The 26,579-nt window shown below is 32.4% G+C and overlaps 1 protein-coding gene across 1 annotated transcript in view; it reads left to right on the top strand.

Annotated features, from left to right (window-relative positions):
• The window catches only part of LOC106671090 (tight junction protein ZO-1-like), a 173,991-nt gene extending 157,439 nt beyond the window's left edge, over nucleotides 1-16,552 (top strand). Inside the window, exons 5-22 of the mRNA XM_024226635.1 lie at nucleotides 5,539-5,711; nucleotides 5,810-5,997; nucleotides 6,230-6,469; nucleotides 6,988-7,239; nucleotides 7,408-7,465; nucleotides 7,529-7,679; nucleotides 7,748-7,899; nucleotides 7,985-8,106; nucleotides 8,172-8,344; nucleotides 9,654-9,825; nucleotides 9,888-10,110; nucleotides 10,180-10,354; nucleotides 14,148-14,381; nucleotides 14,466-14,690; nucleotides 14,755-14,969; nucleotides 15,494-15,704; nucleotides 16,024-16,286; nucleotides 16,359-16,552. Coding sequence (XP_024082403.1) covers nucleotides 5,539-5,711; nucleotides 5,810-5,997; nucleotides 6,230-6,469; nucleotides 6,988-7,239; nucleotides 7,408-7,465; nucleotides 7,529-7,679; nucleotides 7,748-7,899; nucleotides 7,985-8,106; nucleotides 8,172-8,344; nucleotides 9,654-9,825; nucleotides 9,888-10,110; nucleotides 10,180-10,354; nucleotides 14,148-14,381; nucleotides 14,466-14,690; nucleotides 14,755-14,969; nucleotides 15,494-15,704; nucleotides 16,024-16,286; nucleotides 16,359-16,365 — 3,234 coding nt within the window. The 3' untranslated portion in view covers nucleotides 16,366-16,552. The remainder of the gene's footprint in view (nucleotides 1-5,538; nucleotides 5,712-5,809; nucleotides 5,998-6,229; nucleotides 6,470-6,987; nucleotides 7,240-7,407; nucleotides 7,466-7,528; nucleotides 7,680-7,747; nucleotides 7,900-7,984; nucleotides 8,107-8,171; nucleotides 8,345-9,653; nucleotides 9,826-9,887; nucleotides 10,111-10,179; nucleotides 10,355-14,147; nucleotides 14,382-14,465; nucleotides 14,691-14,754; nucleotides 14,970-15,493; nucleotides 15,705-16,023; nucleotides 16,287-16,358) is intronic.
• Nucleotides 16,553-26,579: the final 10,027 nt, after the last annotated feature.

The raw sequence follows: 26,579 nt of genomic DNA, 5'->3' as shown, positions 1-26,579 counted from the left end.
AAAACCTACCATAAACAAAGATTTATTAATAAAAACAATGAGACAAATTACGGGTAGAATTTTCTTTTATCGAGAAAATGAGAAAAAATCAATTGGGTGGAATTTTTTGCCTGTCAGTGTATAATCGACCGTATGACGGGACTTCACCTTCACGTGCCAATAAATCCGGTATGTTCGGGGGACTGTCCTTGTATTTAAAAAGAGTAAGGCCAAACTCCTGGATTTTCTTATCTTTAAGGAAGAAAAAGATGCCATCGCGTTGTTGTAATTCCGTATACCGTTAAAAAAAAGTTGGAAAATCAAGGAGTAGGTCCTTTAACTCCAAAACGATTTGTGGTTCTGGAAGTGAAATCAGGTCGTTGTGGCAATTACAGTACTTCCCCGTACTAAAATTGTCGTGTTATTGTGTATTATTTTAATTAATTATACTTTTGATCTAAGGTTGTGATTGAGATGAAAAAGTTAGTGCCCACTCACTTTTTCATCTCAATCAGAACCTTAGATCTAAAGTATCATTAATTAAAATAATTAATAGAACAAGTTTGACTACTAAACACATATTGATTGTATGTTATATGTTTTATTATTGTATAAAAATAGTTTAATATTAAAAAAGTATAATGCACATAAACACAACAATATTAGTACTGAAAAGTTAAGGTATTTACAAAAATAGGTTTTCTGCTGAATTCGAAATCATAAAGTATTTTGTAGGGTTTTGTTTATTAAGCTTCTATTGTAATTGGCATAATAAAGGCAACCATAAACTATACAATTTTTTATTATAAAATATAATTGTAATTTAGATAGACTAACAAAAAGCAACCAATTTTTTATTGGTGAGAGTAGACATTTTTCTACCTCGGATAATTTTGTTTTGTACCAGGGCTGAGAATTATTAAGCAAATAGAGGACAACGAAATTATATTAAATTACATGGGAAGTAGAAGACCACTTCTCCCATTCGATTGTACTACACGCCACTTCTAAAGGACGGCTGATGCATGGAAATATTTAAAAGGCTTATTTGAATACAAAAGAAGTGCTAATTCAAACCCCCCCGGTTCGATCCTCGTCCAGGTATAAATTTGAACGTCTGGGTAAAACTCGTCTTCGACCCTGAAAAAGGTTGTTGGTCTGCATCGGCCGAATCGTCCTCCAGCCTCTTCTCTCTTCGCCGAAGGGAGAAAAAAGAAAAACAGAAAATTTCCACCCCCTCAACCTCGTGACTTTCTTCCATCCCATTTGCCCGATAGATGTTCAGTGATCAACTTTGTTGTTCAACTCGGCGAATGATTAAAATTTAATATTTTATTCTAGTAGTATTTTTCACATACTTATCTTGAGGTCTGCGGGGTGATGAACAAGTTTAGTCGTTTCCGATCATTTTTTAATTCAACATATTCTAGCTGTTTTGGTCTGTCAGATAGCATTGCCGTGTTAACATGTTACCACTTGACTAGTTTAGCACACACACCTCAAAATTAACAGTGTCCCGTAAACAGACATCAAAGACTCCTTCAACCTTTAACAACTTTATTCCATATTAAATTCACTTATTTCGTGGTCCGCTTGACCAATTAATATATTACAATTAATTAAGGTTTTTAGTTGAGATAAAAAAGTCAATGGCACGAGCGGGATTCGAACCCACAACACCAACTTCCCATCTCAACCACACCTTTTGAGTTTTCCCTCCTTTTTGCCATTTTTCAAATGTCGTGTAATCGGATTGGATTCTCGACGACAAATGAAATGGCCACGGAGAGCTTTAGTGAAGTATACTTCATTTTAAATCATTAAATTACGTTGGATGTGTCTTGTTTATGTCCAACGTATATTAACACAAAATAGCAAAATCTCACAGGCACACTCAACACGACACGCAAGAATGGCACAATTACACAGAAGACAAACACTTTGAGTGAGCAGAAATACTTTGATTGAATATATAAAAAAAATATATATTTTGCATTGTATAAATTCACTTTTCCACATCCAAAATGTAATTGTTATATGTAAACAATGTTTGTAAATCCCAGGCCCTGAAGATGATCTCAATAAAGATCGAAACGTTGGCATGATAAAGAAAATGTTTTTCTGAAACCTAATCACACCATACCGCATCTCATGATTTCTAAATAAATTTCATATAACCTTTTTGGGAAGCTCCTGATGATATTCCTTCTAATACCAAAAAATTGATGGTAACTTATAAAGAGGTTTATAATGTTTATGTGCATATTTCTTTTTGTTAATTAGAAATTTTAATTCTTTGCCTAACCAGACAGGATAAATTGCATTGGCAACATTAGAAGATTGTACATATAATTGTATAGCATTATTTAGAACGGTCTAAATAACGTATTTAAATCATTATTGAAAAATAATGAATCCCAGTTAATGTTAGAGAAATTAAATATTAAAGAAGAATAATCACCCTTGTGAAAATTAGGTTGTGAATTAATAGGATTGTTTATAACTGAGTAATTATTTACAGTTACTTCAATTAAAAGAGTAGGAAGATGAATATCCCATTGTACTATTGAATCATAAGAGATTAGTTGTTATTAAGCTTAAGAGATTAGTTCCCCCCCCCCATATAAACCCTCAGATACCTGTGTTTTTGAAAAAAAGCCCATTTGTAAGTATGTCGGGTTCGAATGGATGGCAGCTGGATTCGAACCCGGGACCTTTACCTTAAAGTGATGAGCGCCGTGTCAACCACTAAACAGTTGCGGCCACCGACGTCCCCCTTTATTGTTTTTATTATTCGGACTTTCATCCTGAAGTGTTGTCACTCACCGATGTGCTGACTGTAGGGTCTGAACCTCAAGGAACTTCACCTACCCCGTATGCAGCTGAGTTGCTAGTATACCTTTAAGCCAGATGCTCTGGAGATCATCACTTCTCAAGCAGCTTCAAGCTCGTTAGGCACTGACTGGGGCTGTCAACACCTCGGTCATTTCAGTCTCCAACCCATGCAAACTATAATCCAACCTAAAACTACTAATCTATGTAGTACAGTCGCACAAATAAATACATTCACATATATGTACATTGCAATCATTCTGATTAGTCAGTGGAGTACTCAATATTCCTCCATCGAACTACACACATAATCTAATCTAAATTATAGTCGATGGGGGAGATAGAGACGGTATAATTCACCATCAGCCCCTCACCACTCACACTAATAAATACAGTCACTCAATCAAAGCCAGTAAAAAATGCATGAAACAGATATTGTTATTAGATTAAGAGCTTAGTTCAGTGTAAGTAAATGAATTAAAATTTATCATCACAAGATCTAGTATATTGAAATTTGATTGAAAAATTGAAATATTTTTTTTTAATCAAGTTTATTTGTTTGAGGTTATGAAAGGACATAAATTACACTAATTTGTTAGTAAAAAGCATGACAAATAAATGATCAATGTTATTGTTTATCACAGGCAATTGAATCCTAATAGATTTTATGGCTAACAGAACTCCACCACCTGCGATTTTAGAGGTGATGAGGTAATTTCTATCAGAATAGTACACATTGTAGTTTACCATTCCTAACTCACTATATTGAGTTTTATCATTCAGCCAAGTCTGGCATGATAAAACTATCACATCATAATTAAAAGTAGAGATAACAGATCTATACGTACATAACTTTAACACTAACATTCTGGTACTATAACGAGAATTAAGTTAAATTTAAAAATTAAATTTAAATCTAATTAATTAAATTTAAATGAGGTTTTGAATTCTTAGATACAATTCTAGGGGCACAATTGATATATTTAACTGTTAGATTTCAATTTTTAGTCTTGTTTCTTGGGTAGTTCATAGATCAACCAAAAATTTCCTTTGTTTAGTTCCTCTAGCCAATTGAAAAAATATCATCCCTGCGAATGCTCCTTTTGAAACTCAAAACCGTTTTCGCAACAGTAGAGTCTGGGATAATAACACAATACCGATGGCAGCCTTACCCACCCGTATGCACATTGGTGATTACTGACCTTTGAGAAATTAAGTACATATGTTTAAGTAGGAGGTACTTTTCTGTTTGCACCATATCCGTGAATATTACAGAACCAAGAAAATCTTGCTTTAACTTTCGACAAGAACTTGGAAAGGGATTTTGTGTTTAATTTGCTTAAGGTTACAATAAAAAAAAAAAAATCTCATAGCATTTTTTAATACTTTTTTCATTCATGAAACAATATTTACAGTAGGATTAACATTTTATGAGGCACATTGTGAAAGGTTGAAGTAACCTGAAAAGTGAAATATCTCGAATACAATTGAAAATCAGACTTTGGATAATAGGGGACTTTTTTGACATGTAGGATAACCTCGTGAAGTATTGTCCTCTATTCACAGGACACAAATTAATTACAAAAGCAATTTCCATGGTCGTAATTCAAATAATACTTTTACTCCATAGTCAGATGTTTGTAAAGTATTGTTTTTTGCTGAGATTAGGCTACGTTAGAATTTTCAATAAAAATCCGATGAATTAAGTATTCCTGTCTGTATTGTATTGAAGTTTTCAAGAGCAGGATGATATCCCATGAAATTTGTGTTGTCAAACTACACATGACAACTGGTCTACTAACCCATTAATATGTAATAATAACCAATTAATTAAGGTTTTCAGTTGAGATAAAAAATTAATTGGTTAATATTAATTGTTCAAGTGGACCACAAAAATAGTGAATTGAATATGTAACAATTAAATTCACTAATTTCGTGGTCCGCTTGACCAATTAATACATTACAATTAATTAAGGTTTTTAGTTGAGATGAAAAAAAGTCAATGGCACGAGCGGGTTTCGAACCCACGATCTTCGGCTTGATACGCCACTGCTCTACCACTTGAGCTATCGTGACCTCGATCCACTCGGACACCAACTTCCTATCTCAACCCCACCTTTTGAGTTTTCCCTCCTTTTTGCCATTTTTCAAATGTCGTGTAATCGGATTGGATTCTCGACGACAAATGAAATGGCCACAGAGAGCTTTAGTGAAGTATACTTCATTTTAAATCATTAAATTCACTAATTTCGTGGTCCGCTTGACCAATTAATTGTAATATGTAATAATCTTCATTTGCGACATTGATAATGTTGTAATCATTTATTAATAAATAAGAATTTTCTTTTGTAGTCTGCAAGGTGTTAGACCTATAGTTCTAGTTGTAAAAAAAAAAAAAAAAAAAAAAAAAAAAAAAAAAAAAAAAAAAAAAAAAAAGATAGGCAGAGCAAAATGATCAGAATTACATTTTTTAAATGTAGTAATTCAAGAGAAAATAATAATTTGTTTTTAGGATCTTACAATAATCTCTACTTGTTTCCAAGCTAGCCGATTTGAAAGAAATTCTGGTTCTGCCAGTATTCAATGTTGACCGCACTAAATTGAGCTTTGTGCATCTTTAAAACATCGTAAATTTGTCAATTATTAATACAATCTAATGTTAATTCTTGTATATTTTTTGTATGGTCACCTATTTCTATAATTAATTTATTATTTAATTTTCTACAGAGTGGAGAGAGGGTGGTTTGGGAGATCCACCAAGTGACACTGAACCGTGTTCCTGGGTATGGTTTTGGAATTGCTGTCAGCGGAGGTAGGGACAACCCTCACTTTACCAATGGAGATCCTTCCATTGCAATATCTGACGTATTGAAAGCGGGTCCAGCCGAGGGGAAACTCTTGTAAGTAAATTCGACAGTTATACATTTAAAAATTGCATTTCATTATATTAATATACTGACTTTCCTCATCAACATGTCTTTATTTCTGGGCTTTCCAGAGTCAATGACAGAATTATGAGTGCAAATGGCGTGTCATTAGATGGTGTTGAATATGCAACTGCAGTTCAGGTTTTACGGGATAGCGGGAACACGGTTCAGTTGGTTGTTCGAAGGAGAGTCGTTCTTCCATCATCTCCTGAACCGCAAACGCTAAGAGTGCAAATAACAAAAAGCAGAAAAAAAGATGGTATGACAATTGGGCCATTAATTTAAATTATACATATTAGTCCCTTTATCACCTTTTGTTTCAAACAGCCCCCCCTTCTATTATTTATGTTTGGTCCTTGAGTACTTCTGTTACCTTTTTTGCTACTTAAAGAAGAATTGGCCTAGAGAAATAAAACATAAATCCACAATGGAATAAAGGACAACAAAATGATTTTTTTTTTTATGCACTGTATAGAACATTGATGTTTTAGATTTTGGTATAGTTCTTGGAACTAAAATCTACGTAAAGGATGTTGGCACTAAACTAGAAGGGAATTCGCTTCAGGAAGGGGACATAATTCTTAAAATTAATAATTATTCAACCGATGGAATGAATTTAAAGGAAGCAAGGAAATTGATTGAGGGTAGTAAAGAGAAGGTCAATTTGTTAGTGAGACGAGAAATGCCAAGAACGACCTACGCAACTGAACCTACAGCCATTCGTACAAAAGGTATTCAGCTTTTTTCATTTATTGTATGTTATATTCACTAATTTCGTGGTCCGCTTGACCAATTAAATCATTACAATTAATTAAGGTTTTTAGTTGAGATGAAAAAAAAACTAATGGCACGAGCAGGATTCGAACCCACGATCTTCGGCTAGATACGCCGCTGCTCTACCACTTGAGCTATCGTGACCTCGATCCACTCGGACATCAACTTCCTATCTCAACCCCACCTTATGAGTTTTCCCTCCTTTTTGCCATTTTTCAATCAGTCAATTCAATTTCAATTCAAATTTTTTTTGAAAAATGGCAAAAAGGAGGGAAAACTCATAAGGTGGGGTTGAGATGGGAAGTTGATGTCAGAGTGGGTCGAGGTCTCACGATAGCTCAAGTGGTAGAGCAGTGGCGTACCTAGCCAAAGATCGTGGGTTCGAATCCCGCTCGTGCCATTAGCTTTTTTTCATCTCAACTAAAAACCTTAATTAATTGTATGTTATATACTTTACTTGCAATTGTATATTTAGAAGGGAATTACATGGATGGTGTAAACAACTACGCCTCGCAGAATGTTTACGTTCAGCCTCCGACAAGGCTTCAGCTTGATGATAAAAGTAACTTGGCACCAAGAGGAAGATCCCGTGGGCCGTTAATGGACCCAAGTTCCATATCGCAAGTGGAGAGATCTTCTAGCCCTCTAAGTCATGCTCATAGCAGGAGTCGTAGCGGAGTGGAAGAAGCTCCAGATCCACCTCGCCCTCCACCACCTAGATCTCAAGGTGTTTATATTGCCTTTTTAATTCCAAAATCTATTCCCAAATAACCTTTATGTACATAAATTAGTTACATTAATTTATTGCATCAGTGTGTGGTTATGAACTTTCTCTTTGAATTGACTTTTATCTTTTAATTTATTTTTACTAAAATGTTAATTTGATAATATGCAGATTACTACAGCAGTTCTCGTCATTTGTATGAAGATGACTCTTTGCATGAAAGAAAAATGTAAGGCACTTGGGTTTTTTTGTTTGGGCATTGATTAAATAAAAAACAACGATTTTGTTACAGACCTGAGCCGAGATTAATTACTTTTCTTAAGGAAGGATCAGTCGGCATAAGGTTAACTGGCGGAAACGAAGTCGGCATTTTTGTCACCGCTGTTCAACCTGGCAGTCCGGCAGCTCTGCAAGGTCTCCAACCAGGGGACAAAATTTTGAAAGTATTATATCTCTTAAATAGGTTTATTGTCATAAATTGGGGGTCATTTTTTTAATTTTTTTTATTAAGGTCAATGATATGGATCTCAAAGGAATTACCCGAGAGGAGGCTGTCCTATTGCTATTAAGTCTTCAAGACCAAATCCAGCTTATTGTTCAGCATCGTAGAGAAGAATATGAACATGTTGTAGCCAACCAACGGGGCGATTCTTTCCACATTAAGTAAGCCAACTCTAAGTTTAAATAAACACATAGGAACAAATATTAAAAATTAAACTTTTTAAATTTTTCCCTATCTTTTTCTTAGAGCACACTTTAATTATGAGCAACCTAATAAAGGTGAAATGACCTTTAGAAAAGGGGACATATTTCATGTTATCGATACGTTACATAATGGTGTAGTTGGATCATGGCAGGTCTATAAAATAGGTACAAACTAATAGCTAATTTAGAGGTAGTTTAATTTTTTAATTTTTTTTTTTTTTTTAATGAAGGAAGAAACAACCAAGAAGTCCAACAAGGGATAATACCCAACAAAGCGAGAGCTGAAGAATTGGCCACAGCACAATTCAATGCCAACAAAAAAGAAGCTAACAACTCTGAAAGTAGGGGTAGCTTTTTTAGGCGCCGCAGAAACAGTCATAGAAGATCAAAATCGCTAAGTAAAGTAAGTAATATCTTTAGATTTTGGGAACGCTCTGTACAATTGGAATATATACAGTGTTCTGGTCCCCACTTACTTTTTTTTTTATCGGTGCATTTTTGGGAAAAACAACATGCAAGTAAACTTTTGTCTAGTTTCTCATGAGACAAAAAGTTTTTATTTGACCTCCAGGATAGTGAGATACAAATAGAAGCTTGCCTATTTCAAATGGCAATGTACATTGTACATTTTTTTTCTATTTATTTATTTTATTTTATTTTTTTTTAAATGCTGAATTCGATTTTTAATTTATAGCAACCGTTCTCAAATTATTCGTTTGCTGAAACATTGATTTTAAAAAAAATGAAATCTCCAACCAAGAACCAATTTATTAATTTATCATTTTAATTGATAGTAACTACAGTTAAAATTAAAAATAAATAAATTTGTTATTGGTTGTCCTAAATTAAAAACCAATGAATTCAGTGTCAAAAACCCTTTCAAAAAAATGTACATTACAATTAATTAAGGTTTTTAGTTGAGATAAAAAAGTCAATGGCACGAGCGGCATTCGAACCCACGATCTTCGGCTTGATACGCCGCTGCTCTCCCACTTGAGCTATCGGGACCTCGATCCCCTCGGAGCTATCGTGCCATTGACTTTTTTATTTCAACTAAAAACCTTAATTAATTGTAATATATTAATTGGTCAAGCGGACCACGAAATTAGTGAATTTAATGATTAAAAATGAAGTATACTTCACTAAAGCTCCCCGTGGCCACTTTATAAGTTGCTGAGAATCGAATCCTGATTTCACGACATTTGGAAATGGCAAAAAGAGGGAAAATTCGAACGGTTGTTGGTTGAAATGGAGAGTTGGTGTCCAACAGGATCGAAGTCATGATAGCTCAATTGGTAGAGCAGCGGCTCATCAAGCCGAAGATCGTGGGTTCGAATCCCGCTCGTGCCATTGACTTTTTTTCATCTCAACTAAAAACCTTAATTAATTGTAATATATTAATTGGTCAAGGGGACCACGAAATTAGGAAAAAATGTACATTATGAGTATCATGCTATATGAAATAATTTAGCCCCTATTCGCATTCTGTTATCCTGGAGAGTTAGATCAAAACGTTTGGGTATTGATTTTCATATATTGATTTTTTTTGTTTATTTTTTTTTTAATTTGCTTACATTATTGTAGAAATTGTAACTTCATCATAAGAATGTTTTTTAAATTATTTATTAAATTTGTCATTAATGACAAACAATGTATGCCAGTGTTAATAATAATTTTATTGCCTTAATGACTGATGTGATATATTTTTATAGGATCATTGGGATGATGTTGTGTTCGGTGACAGTGTGAGCAAATTTCCTGCTTATGAACGCGTAGTACTCAGGCATCCTGGCTTTATGCGCCCAGTTGTACTCTTTGGTCCTGTTGCCGATTTAGCGAGAGAAAAACTGTTAAAAGATTTCCCTGATAAATTCTCTTCTCCTCGTATGTTATTTTTCTACTGTTTAACCGTTTTATACAGTAAAATTTCACTTTCATTTTTACAGATCTAGATAGCAATATTGAAGAGGTTGCTAAATCTGCTAAAACGAGTGGAATCATAAGGCTAAGTGCGATAAGAGAAATCATGGACAGAGGGAAACACGCCCTTCTTGACATCACACCTAACGCAGTCGACCGATTAAATTATGCACAATTTTATCCTATTGTTGTCTTTTTACGTGCAGACTCAAAACATATTGTCAAAGAATTAAGGGCAGGAATGTCTAAGTATGTATCCATTCACTTCATGCACACAATTACTTAACCCTCTTGCTAAAATTGTGATTTTTTTTCCAGAACTGTGCATAAGAGCAGTAAAAAATTATTCGAACAAAGCCAAAAAGTTGAAAAAGCGTGGGGCCATGTTTTTTCAGCTACAGTTCCCCTTTCTAGTCCAGAATCGTGGTATCGAAAAATACGTGAATTGATTGATAAAAATCAAACAGCACCAGTTTGGATGAGTGAATCTAAAGTAAGTTCAACCAAGATTAACACGTCGATAGTGGATGTTGAACACTTCGATATAAATTGTCCCTTGGAAGGTAGGGGCTACCGGTGAAGTGTATTCAACATCTAGTTGTGAGAATTTATTTGTTTTAAAACTTACCCCCTAGATAAAAGGATTTTTAAAATAATACTGTGAAACTTCTCTTAATGAGTAGCTCTCGTAACAGACAAGCAAAGAAGATGTGATTTTTACACATTTTAAACCCCTCTGTACCAGTCTAGACAATGTAGTATTTCATCCCTTTTAGAAAGGAAGTAAAAATATATGAAATATCCATATGAAAAATACTTGTTATGACCATTTATTTATTTATTTAATTTTTTTTTAACTCAAAAATGTTTCAGAAAGGTAGGCTAGGTATGACACTAGTTTTTAGGAAATTTTGCGTACTTTTCTTTGCCCTTTTTTATTAAGTGCTACTTTTTTGTGGAAATTCCATTTCTCCTCTCATATCCTGCTCTATGTTCATTTGAACATGACTAGGTGATCCATTTTTTTTTTTTTTTTTTTTTTTTAAATTACATAAGTACATTTTCAAAAGTATTTTTTCACAAGGCATGTTCAGGCATTTGACAGCTTTTTTTCTCCAATTTTTCTGGAAACTACTTTTGCTTTATATATTCTGCTTCTTTTTCAAAAGTTCTCTTTCACAGAAGAACTGAAAAATTTTGCTGCTCAGCTCTAACACCATTGACTCCGGTGGAAATTAGGATTGCCCACCCTTGTTTGGTCTGTTATTGGCCAAATGGGCACATCTTGGCTTTCAAGTCTCAACTGTATTTTGTCCGCTTTGTGAGACTTATGCAAAATTAAAAACTATTTTGGATGCTTGAGATTTTAGAGATGTCATTTAAAAATGAATGGTGAACAAATTAAGAATGCATCATAGGGATGAAATGTCTTTAATTGTAAGTTCACTAATTTCGTGGTCTGCATGACCAATTAATATATTACAATTAATTAAGGTTTTTTAGTTGAGATAAAAACTGTCCGAGTGGATCGAGGTCACAATAGCTCAAGTGGTAGAGCAGCGGCGGATCAAGTTGAGATTGTGGGTTCGAATCCCGCTCGTGCCATTGACATTTTTATCTCAACTAAAAACATTAATTAATTGTAATATATTAATTGGTCAAGCGGACCACGAAATTAGTGAATTTAATGATTTGAAATGAAGCATACTTCACTAAAGCTCTCCTTGGCCATTTCATTTATTGTCGAGAATCCAATCCGATTACACGACATTTGAAAAGTGGCAAAAAGGAGGGAAAATTCAAAAGGTGCGGTTGAGATGGGAAGTTGGTGTCCGAGTGGATCGAGGTCACGATAGCTCAAGTGGTAGAGCAGCGACGTATCAAGCCGAAGATCGTGGGTTCGAATCCCGCTCGTGCCATTGACTTTTTTATCTCAACTAAAAACCTTAATTAATTTTAATTGTAAGTTAATCGTAACAGACTAGAATCAAGTTTTTCATTTATTTTATTCTATTTTTGTTTGTAATCACATATGTTTTTATTTATTCCTTCAAATATACAAAATATTATAATGTTTTTCTAATGATGGAATTTAGGTGCAAAGAAACCGGGTTTTCCATAATTGAATTTATTTAGGGATAGAAGTTTCGGCTATAAAGCCCATCTTCAACATTCCAGCATAGAATTTCAAAATATAACAACCAGCAATCAATATGGTTCGTGTAAAAGTTATACATAAAACAATGGGCTAATGGGGTTCACACCTGAGTGGTCAGATATTTATCGCAGAAACATTTACGATTTTTATCTCAAGATAAGTGAGGTTCATACCGAAGCGATAAGGCATGAGCCAGCCAGCCAATGTCTTCACTCTTTGAATTGAATATGACACTGAAAGAAGAGACAAGCAGGCGTTGTCTCTTGTTACACGTATCTTAAGACTCATGTCGCAACCATACAGGTGTGAACTAATTTTATCGTTCCTTCACATTTTTTATAGGCCTGAGTGTCGCGTATCTTACAAGACAATTATTATATATCGCTTACAACCTAAACATGTGCATCTTATTGCTCTGGCATGAACCCATTAAGGGCTTACGTTAACTTAAGTAATGCTCTTCCTCATAGCACAGCCTGTGCTCGTGCCAAAAAACCTTTGATCATAAGTTCATAAACCTCCAGTTTATAGAACTGACTAAATTCTTTTGTGCCAAGTGAAAAGTGTAGTTAAAATATATCTTATTTTATGAACCATCCAGTTCATGTACTGTATCCTAGCGTAAAACAAAGTATTTTCACATTCATTACCAATGCTTATTTACATTCATATAAAGAATATTGCACACGTTGGATGTCAAAATGTTACACCCCTGGAAAAGCCTCATTGTTAAATCTAAGATTAAATTCACTAATTTCGTGGTCCGCTTGACCAATTAATATAATACTATTAATTATGGTTTTTAGTTGAGATAAAAAAGTCAATGGCACGTGCGGGATTCGAACCCACGATCTTCGGCTTGATACGCCCCTACTCTACCACTTGAGCTATCGTGACCTCGATCCACTCGGACATCAACTTCCCATCTCAACCCCACCTTATGAGTTTTCCCTCCTTTTTGGTTTGGATTCTCGAACCGATTACACGACATTTGAAAAATGGCAAAAAGGAGGGAAAACTCATAAGGTGCAGTTGATATGGGAAGTTGATGTCCGAGTGGATCGAGGTCACAATAACTCAAGTGGTAGAGCAGCGGTGTATCAAGCCGAAGATCGTGGGTTCGAATCCCGCTCGTGCCATTGACTTTTTTATCTCAACTAAAAACTTTAATTAATCGTGTTAATTCTAAGTTAAATAATATTATTCCATACATGTTTAGCGGTCTTTATTGACCATATTAATTATTCTTTTTATCTAAAGTCTTTGTAAATGTTAGTGTCACAAGTGGTATCTTTTTTTCCCCTGTCTGCAAATTACTTGTCTAATAGATATGAAGTTTCTCATTTATCTGCCATTTCCTTATGTTATGCTCACTTTCCCAAATCGGTGGACTGTCAGACTTAAACCAATGAGGCTCAACTTTTGCATGATTTGACGAACCAGACAAAAACAAATCTTTCAAAAGCTTGGCCTGAAAGAAAAACTAAAATGTTCTTTTTTGATCTCGTCTGAATCCATCTCTTCTTCATTATAAACTTTTATTATTTAGTAACACGCTTTAATCAGTTGACTTTTCCACTTATTTGCTGATGGGATAAATGCAGCAGGGAACCCATATTTTAATAAAAATTTAGCACAATTTTTATTAATAAGTTAATTTTTTGTTTAAATTGAAACTATATTGTTAAGTTTATTTTTACTTTTTTTCAGTGGCTGGAGTTCACCTCTAAACTATATTTCCCACCTTCCCCACAACCAATATCTTATCCTCTATATTCCTTACCTACTAACAATATACCTTGTAATAACAATATCATTAAACATTATTTTGGTTTTGTCTGATATCTAATGTTTTGTTTTTGTTTTCTTTTGCATGTATGAACTTATTTATTTGATATTGCATAAGTTATATATATAAAATAATTAAAAGTTGTGTAAATTACATAATATTTATGAACGAGAATGCATCCAAGACCAAAGTTGACTTCATTTCTAACAATAATTTTTTTTGTAGTGTTTATTTTCAGATATTTTAATTTTGTTACTTTGTTTGACGTTATCTACATTAACATTTAAGTATGTGGAGTTTTGTGATCTAACATGTGTGTTCGATAACCGTGTTCATTAGCCTGAAGAAGCCCTTGCTGATGACTTCTTATTCCCAATGGGTTCATTAAGACTCTCATACGCTTCATCACCCGAATCAGATTTAGAAGCAACTCCTGGTGCCCTGGGACCCACAGGAGGCAGTCCCAGGCTAGTTAAATGCTCCAGTGATCCTAGTATCGCCACCCAGCCGGATGGTTCACCAAAATTACAGCATCCGCCTCCCTATTCACCACCTCATAATCATGCATTGCAGGTATAATTAACTCTACTGTGAATTTATGTTTACGATGTACTAACATTAAACTTCATATGTGAAATTGTTTCATATTTCTTGAAGACATATGAAGGACACATTAAACCACGAAGGTCCGTTGAAAAATATGGAATGCTTCCTCCAGAATTACCACCGAGGATAGATAGAGCAGTTAAACCACCGAGAACGAGCACCAATAGCCAAAGATCAGCCCAAGAGCGACTTTTTGGTTCTGAACCACCTAATTACATAAACGCAACTCCTCATGTAAATCAATCTTCTCTTGATCGCCATAATAACAATAAATCGGTAATTTTTATTTTGTAAAGATTATTTTTGGATAATTAATTCATTAACTATAATGCAATTACAGAATAGTTATGATAGTGTATCATCTTACGATAGCTACAATAATCAAAGATTAGGCTTGGGTCCGAATGCGCATGATGATCTCAAGTCGTGCAACGGAGGACCTGGTAGCCCACAAAGACAGGTTGCCCATGATCCTTATAGGTTCACAAGATCGACACAACAGCCCATTAAAGACTCTCCCTCAAAAATAAAGCCCCCTGATTATCCTAAATACAGGTAAGATATTAAAATATAAAGTTGAATTGTATGATTAAATTCACTACTTTCGTGGTCTGCTTGACCAATTAATACATGACAATTAATTAAGGCTTTTAGTTGAGATGAAAAAAAGTTAATGGCGCGAGAGGGATTCGAACCCACGACCTTCGGCTAGATACGCCGCTGCTCTACCACCTGAGCTATCGTGACCTCGATACACTAGGACATGAACTCCCCATCTCAACCCCACCTTATGAGTTTTCCCTCCTTTTGCCATTTTTCAAATGTCGTGTAATCGGTTTGGATTAGAGAAATGGAGGAGAATCCAAACCGATTACACGACATTTGAGAAATGGCAAAAGGAGGGAAAATTCATAAGGTGGGGTTAAGATGGGGAGTTGATGTCTGAGTGGATCGAGGTCACGATATCTAGCCGAAGGTCGTGGGTTTGAATCCCTCTCGTGGCATTAACTTTTTTTCATCTCAACTAAAAACCTTAATTAATTGTCATGTATGATTAAAAATTCTTTTTTTGGTTCAAGGCCTCCAGGGATAGGAGAGTTCAGTCCAAGCAAACCATTGCCTCCGACAAAACCACCTTCTTCGCAACATTCTTATAAGCCAATACCACCACCGAAGCCAAAAAATTATAGGCCGCCTCACCAAAGCTATTATCCACAGAGTAATGGATATCAACATTCTAAGTCATTTAGTACAACAGAAAACAATTATTCATCACATTTGCATAATGGGGTAAGTTCATTTTAATTTTGTTAATCGTGCATTGGCTATTGTTAGTATGTTTAATTCGCTCAGCTCAGACGATACGACAGTCAGCTCAGCTGTGCAAATACTAGCAGCACCTGGGAGAGGGATTTCTATGCTATGTCCCTCCCAGTACACTGCACTGCCGACCCCCTAGCTGTCCCTCGGACCAATCAACATTTATAAATATAACTTGGTGATATTATTCTCTGACGGATAGGACCTAACTACTGTGCCTTTGATAAATGTTCAAAATAATAGGTATGAAAGTAGTTCTCATTGTTATTATCATGATTACATATTTTAGGTGAGTTCCTTACCTAATAAATATGGATCTGAATCAACTGAAATGAATGGTCATGGGAGTAGTTTAGATAGAAGCACATACGGAAGATCAGGAGGGCAGCAACAATATTATTACAATGTAGTTCCATCTCCGAGGCAGAGTCATAATAGAGAACCAAGTGGATTAGATTTGGCACACAGAGCTGACCAAAGAGGGAGTGCTTTTGAATTGTATAAAAAACCGACCGATCCTAACAATCATTACAATATTGAGCATGGTTTAAGGTGATAATTAATTATTAATCTTGTATTTATATTTTTAAGAGTGATGTTTTTTAATAAATAAATTGTTTTCAGTCTATGAACCAAATTTTTTCAAGCAGGGGAGCGTCCAGTTGTGATTCCTAAGCAAAAACCCTTCACTAAACAAAAAAAAAATCAGATGGACAACATTAGCTTTAAATAATGATTGTGATTACCTTTAAAACATATATAAAGGATATCTGTGTGATTCAGTCATATTGTGCCATTTTTTTAACATCCTGGGTGTTGGTACTACATCATTCCAATTAAAAATTACTTTTATTTGATTGTCATATTTTTTAAATTTAACTGCATCTATTGAATGAAGATGGGCATTTTACTTGATTTAAAACTATACAAAAATTAAATGATAAATAGTGTTTAGGGATGCCTTAAACCATAGTTGATCTGCAATGTAATTTCTCTCAGCTTTATAAGGAAAAATAAATAAATTGTTAAATGATGAAATCTTCAGGTTAAAAAGAAATGTAGTGATGTGACAGGTAAAAATGTTAAATTTTAAATAAAACCTAAAGCAAAGACAGCAGATGTACCTGGTAGCATGATTTAAATGTTATGATCGAAAATGTATGTAGTTGACACAACTTTAACTAAGAAGCTCTATTGTTTCTATATTGTATTAAAATTTTATTGCATTTATTTACAAATATTAATTTCTATTAGTAAAAATTGTGTTAAGGCTTAGATTATAAATGTTATTGTACATGTATTGATTGATTATTGATATATCATTGTAGACTACTCAAATTATACCCTGATTTAAAAATTAAAATCTCAGGCATAAATGTATAAGTACATATTTATGTATTTAACCACTCATTGTTTAAATTAGTTTATTGCATTAAAATTGTTGTGTACAATATAATATATGTGAATAGTGTTTTTTGTAAATATTGTAAGTAATTTCTTATTAATTAGTTATATATTTTAAAACTATTAATTTGTCAATATTTTTGTTACCTTTTTTCTACAAATTGGCGTATTGAATGAAATATGTTAATTTTAAACAAGAAATGCAATTGTACACTTTAAAGTGAATTATTTTAATTTTTTGAGATTTTGGAATTTATACATACACGCAAATATTAAATATTGTATTTGACATTTCCTTCAATACTTACATTTTTGCCTACATTCTTCAAAAGCATTTTAAATGAAATTACTTTACTTAGAAACTTAAGTAATTTACCCTAATAAATAAATAAAATATTTCATTTAGAATATTTAAATTGTTAATGAATAAATAAATATTTTCAAGCATATCTCTTAAAAAAAAAAAGTAGACAAATGTTATATTTCAAACAATATTTGTATCCATACAGAAGTAATAATAAAGAAACAAATAATTTTTCTTCTTAATAAATCCTTAGTAGATCACTTTATTGGTTAAGTTTTATAACGATTGCAGTCCTTAGGACATTTGCAGTAAAGATAACACCTCTCCAATTTTATTGAATAAACAGTAAAATTTCAATGTCACCTGATATAGGAAGACAATTCCAAAATATAGATAGAATTATGACTATATTTTGATGATGTTACCTCGATATATGACGACACTTGCAAATCGTGGGTAGACTTACGAATATTTCGATGTTATCCATTTTGTAAATGCACTAGCAAATAATCGAAAGAAACTTCGATTTTGATTATATATCGATATTACCCCGATACATATATGATGATACGTGCAAATCATGGATAGAATTATGGCTTAATTTTGATGTCACTCCGTTTTATGAATCCACCAGCAAATAATCGAAAGAAATTTCGATTATGACTATATGTCGATGTTACACCGATATATGATGCCGCTTGCAAATCTTGGATAGAATTACGACTATATTTCGATGTCACTCCGTTTTATGAATGCACCAGCAAATAATCGAAAGAAATTTCGGTTATTACTACATAATTATATCTATGTTACTCTGATATATGATGATGCTTGCAAATCATGGATAGAATTACGGCTATATTTCAATGTCACTCCTTGTTTTGAATGCACTAGCGAATAATCGAAAGAAATTTCATTTCGATTATGACTATGTCGATAGTACCCCGATATATGAGACACGTGCAAATCTTGGATAGAGTTATGACTATATTTCGATGTCAATCCGTTTTATGAATCCACCAGCAAATAATAGAAAGAAATTTCGATTATGACTATATATATCGATGTTACTCCGATTTATGATGACGCTTGCAAATCATGGATAGAATTATGGCTATATTTCGATGTCACTCCTTTTTTTGAATGCACTAGCGAATAATCGAAAGAAATTTCGATTATGACTAAATATATATCGATGTTACTCTGATATATGATGACGCTTGCAAATCATGGATAGAATTACGGCTATATTTCGATGTCACTCCGTTTTATGAATGCACCAGCAAATAATCGAAAGAAATTTCGATTATGACTATATATATACAGGGTGAATTGCTACTCGTGCTACAAACTTCTCCAGTAGATTCTTCACCCTAAAATGAACAAAAAAGTTCATATTGTCCATGGTCCGATTCTCAACCATTTCAGAGTAATTTCGCTTTTTATCGATTTTGAAAGATATCACGTCCTGGCGTCGGAAAATCGTGATATCTTTTAATCTAAACATTTCTCTGAAAATCTAATAGCACCGTTGAAATTCCCGTTAATTTTTCAATAAGAAGATGACGGTGGCAAAATGTTTGGGCTAATTTTTTGTGTTTTATTTCAGCCAGAACTACAAAAAGAGTGGAAAATTGTGTAAATCGGAAAGTGTATAAAGTAATCCAGAGTTTCTAATTTTAGTCTCAGAAGGCAGCAAATTTGAGGAAAACTACCTGATTTAATAACGCTTCCAACGCACTCGTCATTTTCTTATTTAGTGGTTGTGAGACCAAGATGTTGATGACAAAAAGAGAAAAAATGGTGGTTCAAGGATTGCTAATGTTTGAGAGTGACTTGCTACTCGTGCTACAAACTTCACCAGTAGATTCTTGACCCTAAAATGAACAAAAAAGTTCATATTGACCATGGTCCGATTCTCAACCATTTCAGAGTAATTTCGCTTTTTATCGATTTTGAAAGATATCACGTCCTGGCGTCGGAAAATCGTGATATCTTTTAATCTAAACATTTCTCTTAAAATCTATAAGCACCGTTGAAATCCCCGTTAATTTTTCAATAAGAAGATGAAGGTGGCAAAACGTTTGGGTCTTTCTTCCTTGACCTTCTAGCTGTTTGTAAACTTCTTAAGCATTACATACTAAATGGGCATTAAATTAAATTAAAAAATTTCAATGGAATTATGATTTTGATTCTCTCTAAAAATTAACGGGGATTTCAACGGTGCTTATAGATTTTAAGAGAAATGTTTAGATTAAAAGATATCACGATTTTCCGACGCCAGGACGTGATATCTTTCAAAATCGATAAAAAGCGAAATTACTCTGAAATGGTTGAGAATCGGACCATGGACAATATGAACTTTTTTGTTCATTTTAGGGTGAAGAATCTACTGGAGAAGTTTGTAGCACGAGTAGCAATTCACCCTGTATAGATTTTACTCTGATATACGGTGACGCTTGCAAATCATGGATAGAATTACGACTATATTTCGATGTCACTCCGTTTTATGAATGTACCAGTAAATAATCGAAAGAAATTTCGATTATGACTATATATATATCGATGTTACTCTGATATATGATGACGCTTGCAAATCATGGATAGAATTACGGCTATATTTCGATGTCACTCCTTTTTTTGAATGCACTAGCGAATAATCGAAAGAAATTTCGATTATGACTATATATATAGATTTTACTCTGATATACGGTGACGCTTGCAAATCATGTATAGAATTATGGCTATATTTCGATGTCACTCCTTTTTTGGATTGCACTAGCGAATAATCGAAAGAAATTTCGATTATGACTATATATATCGATGTCACTCCGTTTTATGAATGCACTAGCAAATAATCGAAAGAAATTTCGATTATGACTATATGTCGATATTACCCCGATATATGAGACACGTGCAAATCTTGGATAGAGTTATGACTATATTTCAATGTCACTCCGTTTTATGAATGCACCAGCAAATAATCGAAAGAAATTTCGATTATGACTATATATATATCGATGTTACTCTGATATATGATGACGCTTGCAAATCATGGATAGAATTACGGCTATACTTTTTACGTACTACGTTTTATGAACGCACTAGCAAATAATCGAAATAAACTTCGATTATGAGTATATGTCGATATTACCGCAATGTATGATGATACTTGCAAATCATGGATAGAGTTATGATTATATTTTGATTTTACTCCGTTTTATGGCGAAACTAGCAAATTATCGATAGAAACTTATCATTATGATAGAACCATTAATTTTTAATTAGAACAACTTAATTTGATAAATCGTTAAATAAATAGATAGAAAACACTTAGGAATTATCCTTCTTATTTAATATATTGTTATATTGGTTAAAAATTGCAATATTTAGTAATGTACCAATGACAAAATTGATTGATTCTTTTCATATAAACTACATTCTTTATCTGAAGATTTCAATGAAGGGTTCATATAGTCTTTATATTCTTTCTCCAATATACATCGTCATTTTCTTTAATTCACAGTATCTCATAAGAAAAAATGAACTCTGTAAAACTAAAGGAAAAACCGATAAAAAGAGCGATAACTAGGCCTCCCTAGAAAGCAGTTCTCTCAGCCAACTCATGTTGTCCGAGATGACCGAAAAGTCTTCATCTGCTCTAAGTGAAAACCCTCGACGAGCAGTGTTGCCCGCTGATTCATCTTCAGAAGTCTTCTTTTTATCTTATTAAAACGTTTAAATGAACAAACGTTTTACGCTTCTTCTTTTTTTGAGTGTGCCAAATAAACATAAATATGTTTAATAAAAAAAAAACTTTTGTGCACGGCTGTACAACGTACAATGCTAACGATGCAAGATTTATAATGCTATTTTTCACTAATATTATATTTTATTTTGGCTGAAGAACATTTGTGTTTAATAATTTTCCCAATTTTCTTTTATTAATGAAAAGAAGTTATTTTTTGTTTAGACAATCAAAATAAAGCTATACTATTTTCTTTTAAATGAATATTCAAACAAAAAGTACGTTGTTGTCTCTTACTGAACATCAAATTCTATAAAAATTTTAATGGGATCATTGGAAAAGAAAATATAAATAGAAAATTATTGTACTAAGAGATAAAGGAATAAAAGGATAAATCATATGGCAAACTAAATGGAATTGTTATTTGATAAATCATGTATTTGTAACAAAATTGGCTGATGACGGAGTAGCAGGAAAAAGGGTTGACAAGGTCCAAGCATTGCTTTGCAAAAATTTGTTAAGTTTTACATTCGAATTGCTTTAATATCAAATTAATGCAGCAATGCTGATTCTAATAAAACACTGTTATTTGTTTGATTGAATCATATTTCATAATGTAATCCTACAATCCAGAAATGTGACTAATATATACCAATAATGCATGCAAGACATCAGCAAAACTGTTATTTTGTAAATACATGAAGTACATTGTCCTTAATATTATCATTAAGAACCATATAAAAAACAAACAGATTATTTTAATAAAAGGAAGTTGTCCATCATTAAAAACACAAAGTTTGTCGATGGATTTAACAATGAATCAGTAACTGGGATTGCTTAGTGGGCCCCATTATCAATTAAATTACAATTTTGGTTTTTATTATTTTTTATATTGAACAAAATTATTGCGGCTTCGTTGCAAGCATTCGCCCTGTTTTGGTTATGCGAATGGTCTATGTAGGGCCGATAAATATTTTTCTAAAAAAATTAATTTTTTTGTGTTTGAAGGCACTTTAGATCGGACGATGTGGCCCTTAGTGATTTTGGAATGAGTGTTTTATTAATTAATTAAATATTTTTTAGAAAATCAAACTGGTTTTCATATCACATTTTAGATAACCTGTTAGATTTGATTTTTTAGTTGCCTTCATGCTATTGTTGGCCTGAGTTTTATAAAGTGTCCGTTTTGACCGAGGTAATAAAAAAAAATTCTTGAATCCTGTTAACTTTGAGAACAGGCCGCATCTTTGAAACAATGCACGCAATACAAAGAATGTCGTAAATAAAAAAAATAATAAAAAACTAATATAATGTAATTTACTATATGTATCTTTTTTTTCTTCATTTTTGTCTTTCTAAAAAATGAGACAATGTACCATTTTTACAAAAGGAAAATTATTTACACTGAGCAATACACCATGATATCTGAATTGATTTATACCTGAACATTTTGCAAACTATATTTTAAATTATAAATTTATTAGTTTAGTTAGTTACTTCTTACCACACAACCGCTATAATATTGCTTTGTCTTATATTTATTTATATTGCACACAAATTCTTTAGTTTAACCTTCAAAGTCATTTGTATTAAAACTATTACAAATTTGATTATCAATACATATAATCACCATTGTAAAGTGTTAATTTGTACACAGTTTACACTCTTTATAAATATTAGATATATATATGTATATGTTCATATACATATAAATATTATAATTATCATTTTATATGCATTGTTATATATGTATATTTATATAGATATATATATCTTATAAATGATACAATGGATATTATTATAAATAGTATTTAACTTGTGGTTGTACAATCTACATTGCCAGATTTGAACTGATGTGTACTGCGTCTAGGCGGCGTTAATGCTGTCAGTGTAAATGGCTAACATGATGTTAGCCTTTTAACGAGTTAACTTAGGCCTCTTATTGGGGCCCACTACCGGGTAACATTTCACATATACTACAGTTCAACATTGAAAACTGAACTATGTACTAGTATTGTAACAAAATATCATGTAACTTTTCTTAATTATAAAGTTACATAACCCTTTCTATAATAGCATTACTGTAAAACCATGGGTAAACCAAACTATAACAGATACATATACAAATAAATGAAATATACATTAACTTTATATATAAACATAATATATTATGCTTCCAAAACACGTGATTTTTTTTCTCTTCAACTACAGCAAATCATTAACACTAAGTAGTTAAAAATTTTTTCATTTCTTTGTCATATATAAGAAAATATAGAATTTAAGGCAGATTTTGGTTAAAAATTACACACAATTTTTTCACTTTTGGCTTATAACGATATATTTTTTTTTTTAATAAGATAAGGCGCGAAGGTGCTTTTTTGAATAAGCTTGTACTTTGTGTGAACAGGGACCTTTTTATACATTTTTAATTTTTTTTCTTTTTGATAAAGGGGTAATCCTAAACTTTGCCAAGATATCAATGAAATTTGTTTTATTAATCCTGTAAAACAAAATGATTAAAATTAAGGACTAAATTAATATAAGAGGAAGAGAGGACTCATTAAATAAAACAATGGGGACAAACATGGGATAAAATCATAACAAGATAGCACCCGTGGTTTAAATTCAAAACGGATCCGAAAAAATTGTTGTACACACGTATTTAGTATTATATATATCATATATATTTTTGAATAAAAATATATATTATATATTTATACCTGTCTGTGATATTGTACGTTACTGCCAGTTAAAAACGTCCAAAAAGAATAACCAAATAAGATTTGCTTCAATCTATTTATTATATTGACTTGAACACGCTGGAATCAGAAAAATGAACCGATTACATGACAACAAAATTAAAATAGCCAGATATATTATTTAAAGAAAATAAGAAATTAAATAAACAAGAAGGGTAATACATGTCCCCTCAAATTCACTATACAACAACCATTATGAATAAGAAACTGTTAGTATCTACTACAGGATAACAATTACATTGGGGGCTGGGGGTGGTTAACAATGGAACTAAGGAATGGCTCAGGGTTACCATTCAAGGGCCGACCGAGTCCTGGGCTATGGCCTAACAAAGACTATATTTATATAAATTATAAAATACAATAATGCTGTTATGTATTTAGCTAGACTCGTCTGTATGTGTTGATCGTCAATGTTTATCTGCTCACCAAACACTCATATAAGTATGTAGTTTATTATTATCATGGAGACTGTACTTTATTATTTATGTGAATGTGTATGTTGCATGATAGGCTTCGTAAATTAAAAATCGTTCATACTCTTTCTATGTATGCATATGTACATTTATATATAGTTATCTTATGTACTGTTGTGTACCAGTTTTATCATGGAATCCTTGTTATTATCGTTAATATGTTATGTATGGCAGAGATATCTGTACGGGCTCAAAAAAAAGAATAAAACCAACAAAACAGAATAAATATTTTGATTATTTTGTTTGACGCCCTTTTTCTTAAATGTGTCCTTTTTTTTGCAATTTTATGCTTGTCTAGTGAGTGTTGAGGCATGCAGTAATAACCCAAGTTGGATGAGGGGGAAAGGTGATTGAAACTGCCGGTCCCAACACACATTGGTACCGTTTTAAGGATATACTTTGGCAAAAGGTGATCTGTAAACTGTCTTCTCTGTAGGCAAAGGTTTAGCAGAGGAACTAAGTTGGGTCAATAGGGTCCCTTGCATCTCGCAACCGTTATGTCGCACTTTTCTTGCGAGGTAAGCACTTACTCATACCACAACTCAATCATACACACAATCATTCTTTTACGTTCCTATATGTCTACATATTTTAAAAATGTGACAAACATTTAAAAATATGTATAGATATACTTACGTAACTCTGAGCAACAACACACAAATGTACATCACTATTTACCATTTTGAAATATTAAATAGGAATTTAATAATTTTATATCATATTTGCTAAATTTTAAAATGTACAAAACGTTCACAATTTGACACTAACTTTAGGAGTTAACTTTTATGTGCGAAAATATCATCGAATCTTCTTTTTTTTTCATTTTTCTTCTTTTTTTAATCTTTAGAAAGCCTCTACTCAAGTTTACATAAAAAAAGGCTTAATCAAATGCAGGTATCAAAATTTTAATTTCCCTTAATTTATGTAAGTAATAGTAGCAGTGTATAATTTATCATATCACAAAACTAGTGGAATAGGAATTTTAATTTTCTTTAATTATTTTCATTTGTGAAAATGCGAGTAGTATGCCATGTCAAATTGAACTAGTATGCTAATTACAACACAGGATACAATGTGAAAACATACAAAAATCATTGGGTTGACGTAAAAACATTTGTATTTGACTAGGGAAACTCACCACACCTTTGAGGATTGGATACATATTGCGGGGAAATACAACAAATCTTAATAACAAAATTAAAATTAAGGTTAAAATGATTAAACTTGCTTTGTGAGATCAAGTGGGAACTATTGAGATTATAGTTCTAAAATAATAATGCAGTGCTATTGTGACATGAAGTGCTAAACAAATCATATAAAAAAATAATACCAAAAATTGTAATAAGAAAGAAAAAAATAATATAAATCCTAAAATCAGCTATAATAAGACAAATAGGGTTCGACTCACGAGGGTAGTTCACAGCCAGTATAATTTTTATATATATAATATATATTTTCTTAAATAGTTTTAGTATCGCCAAAAGCTCCACGTTTAAAGAAATATGAAGATGAAATATTCTTCACCTTAGTCCAAACATGGATTAAAAGTATAATTATTAAAAAATAGGATTCATCAAAATTTTTAAAGGCCAACAAATTTTCCTTGCCACATTGTATTGTCTTTGCACAATTTGATTTTATATTTAACAATAATTTTGTGACTTATTTAAATTTGTATAACGTAAAAGTCCCAAAAATTGCGAGGTGTAGTCGATGGCTGCGAATATCCCTGGTGGAAGTCAAATAAAATAATTAATGAACAGTCTTCGCTCAACTTGGACTAGCGCACACTTGAAGGAATATAATCACTGTTAAGTTATTTATTACCATTCCCCAAATATTAAAATCAATAATTATACTTCCAAGCTTCTATGTACACCATTACAATTTGGCAATAAATTAACTAACCTTGTGCATATGTGATTATATTCCTATGAAAACACTGCTTATAACAAGTAAACTTATACTATATGTTCTATTTTTAAATTCTTTTGATCTGGTTTAATATACCATAAATTTTTACCATAAAGATTTGATATAACGTAAAATTAAATACAATAATCCTAAACATTTCTTTTTGGAAATTATATAATATATATATATCTTTTTTATTTATTTATATTTATATTTATTAATTAAATTAATATAATAATGAAT

Source organism: Cimex lectularius, unplaced genomic scaffold, assembly GCF_000648675.2.
Source record: "Cimex lectularius strain Harlan isolate CLEC.00 unplaced genomic scaffold, Clec_2.1 scaffold118, whole genome shotgun sequence".
Classification (NCBI taxonomy): Eukaryota; Metazoa; Arthropoda; class Insecta; order Hemiptera; family Cimicidae; genus Cimex; species Cimex lectularius.
This window is presented reverse-complemented; position numbering and strand designations above follow the sequence as displayed.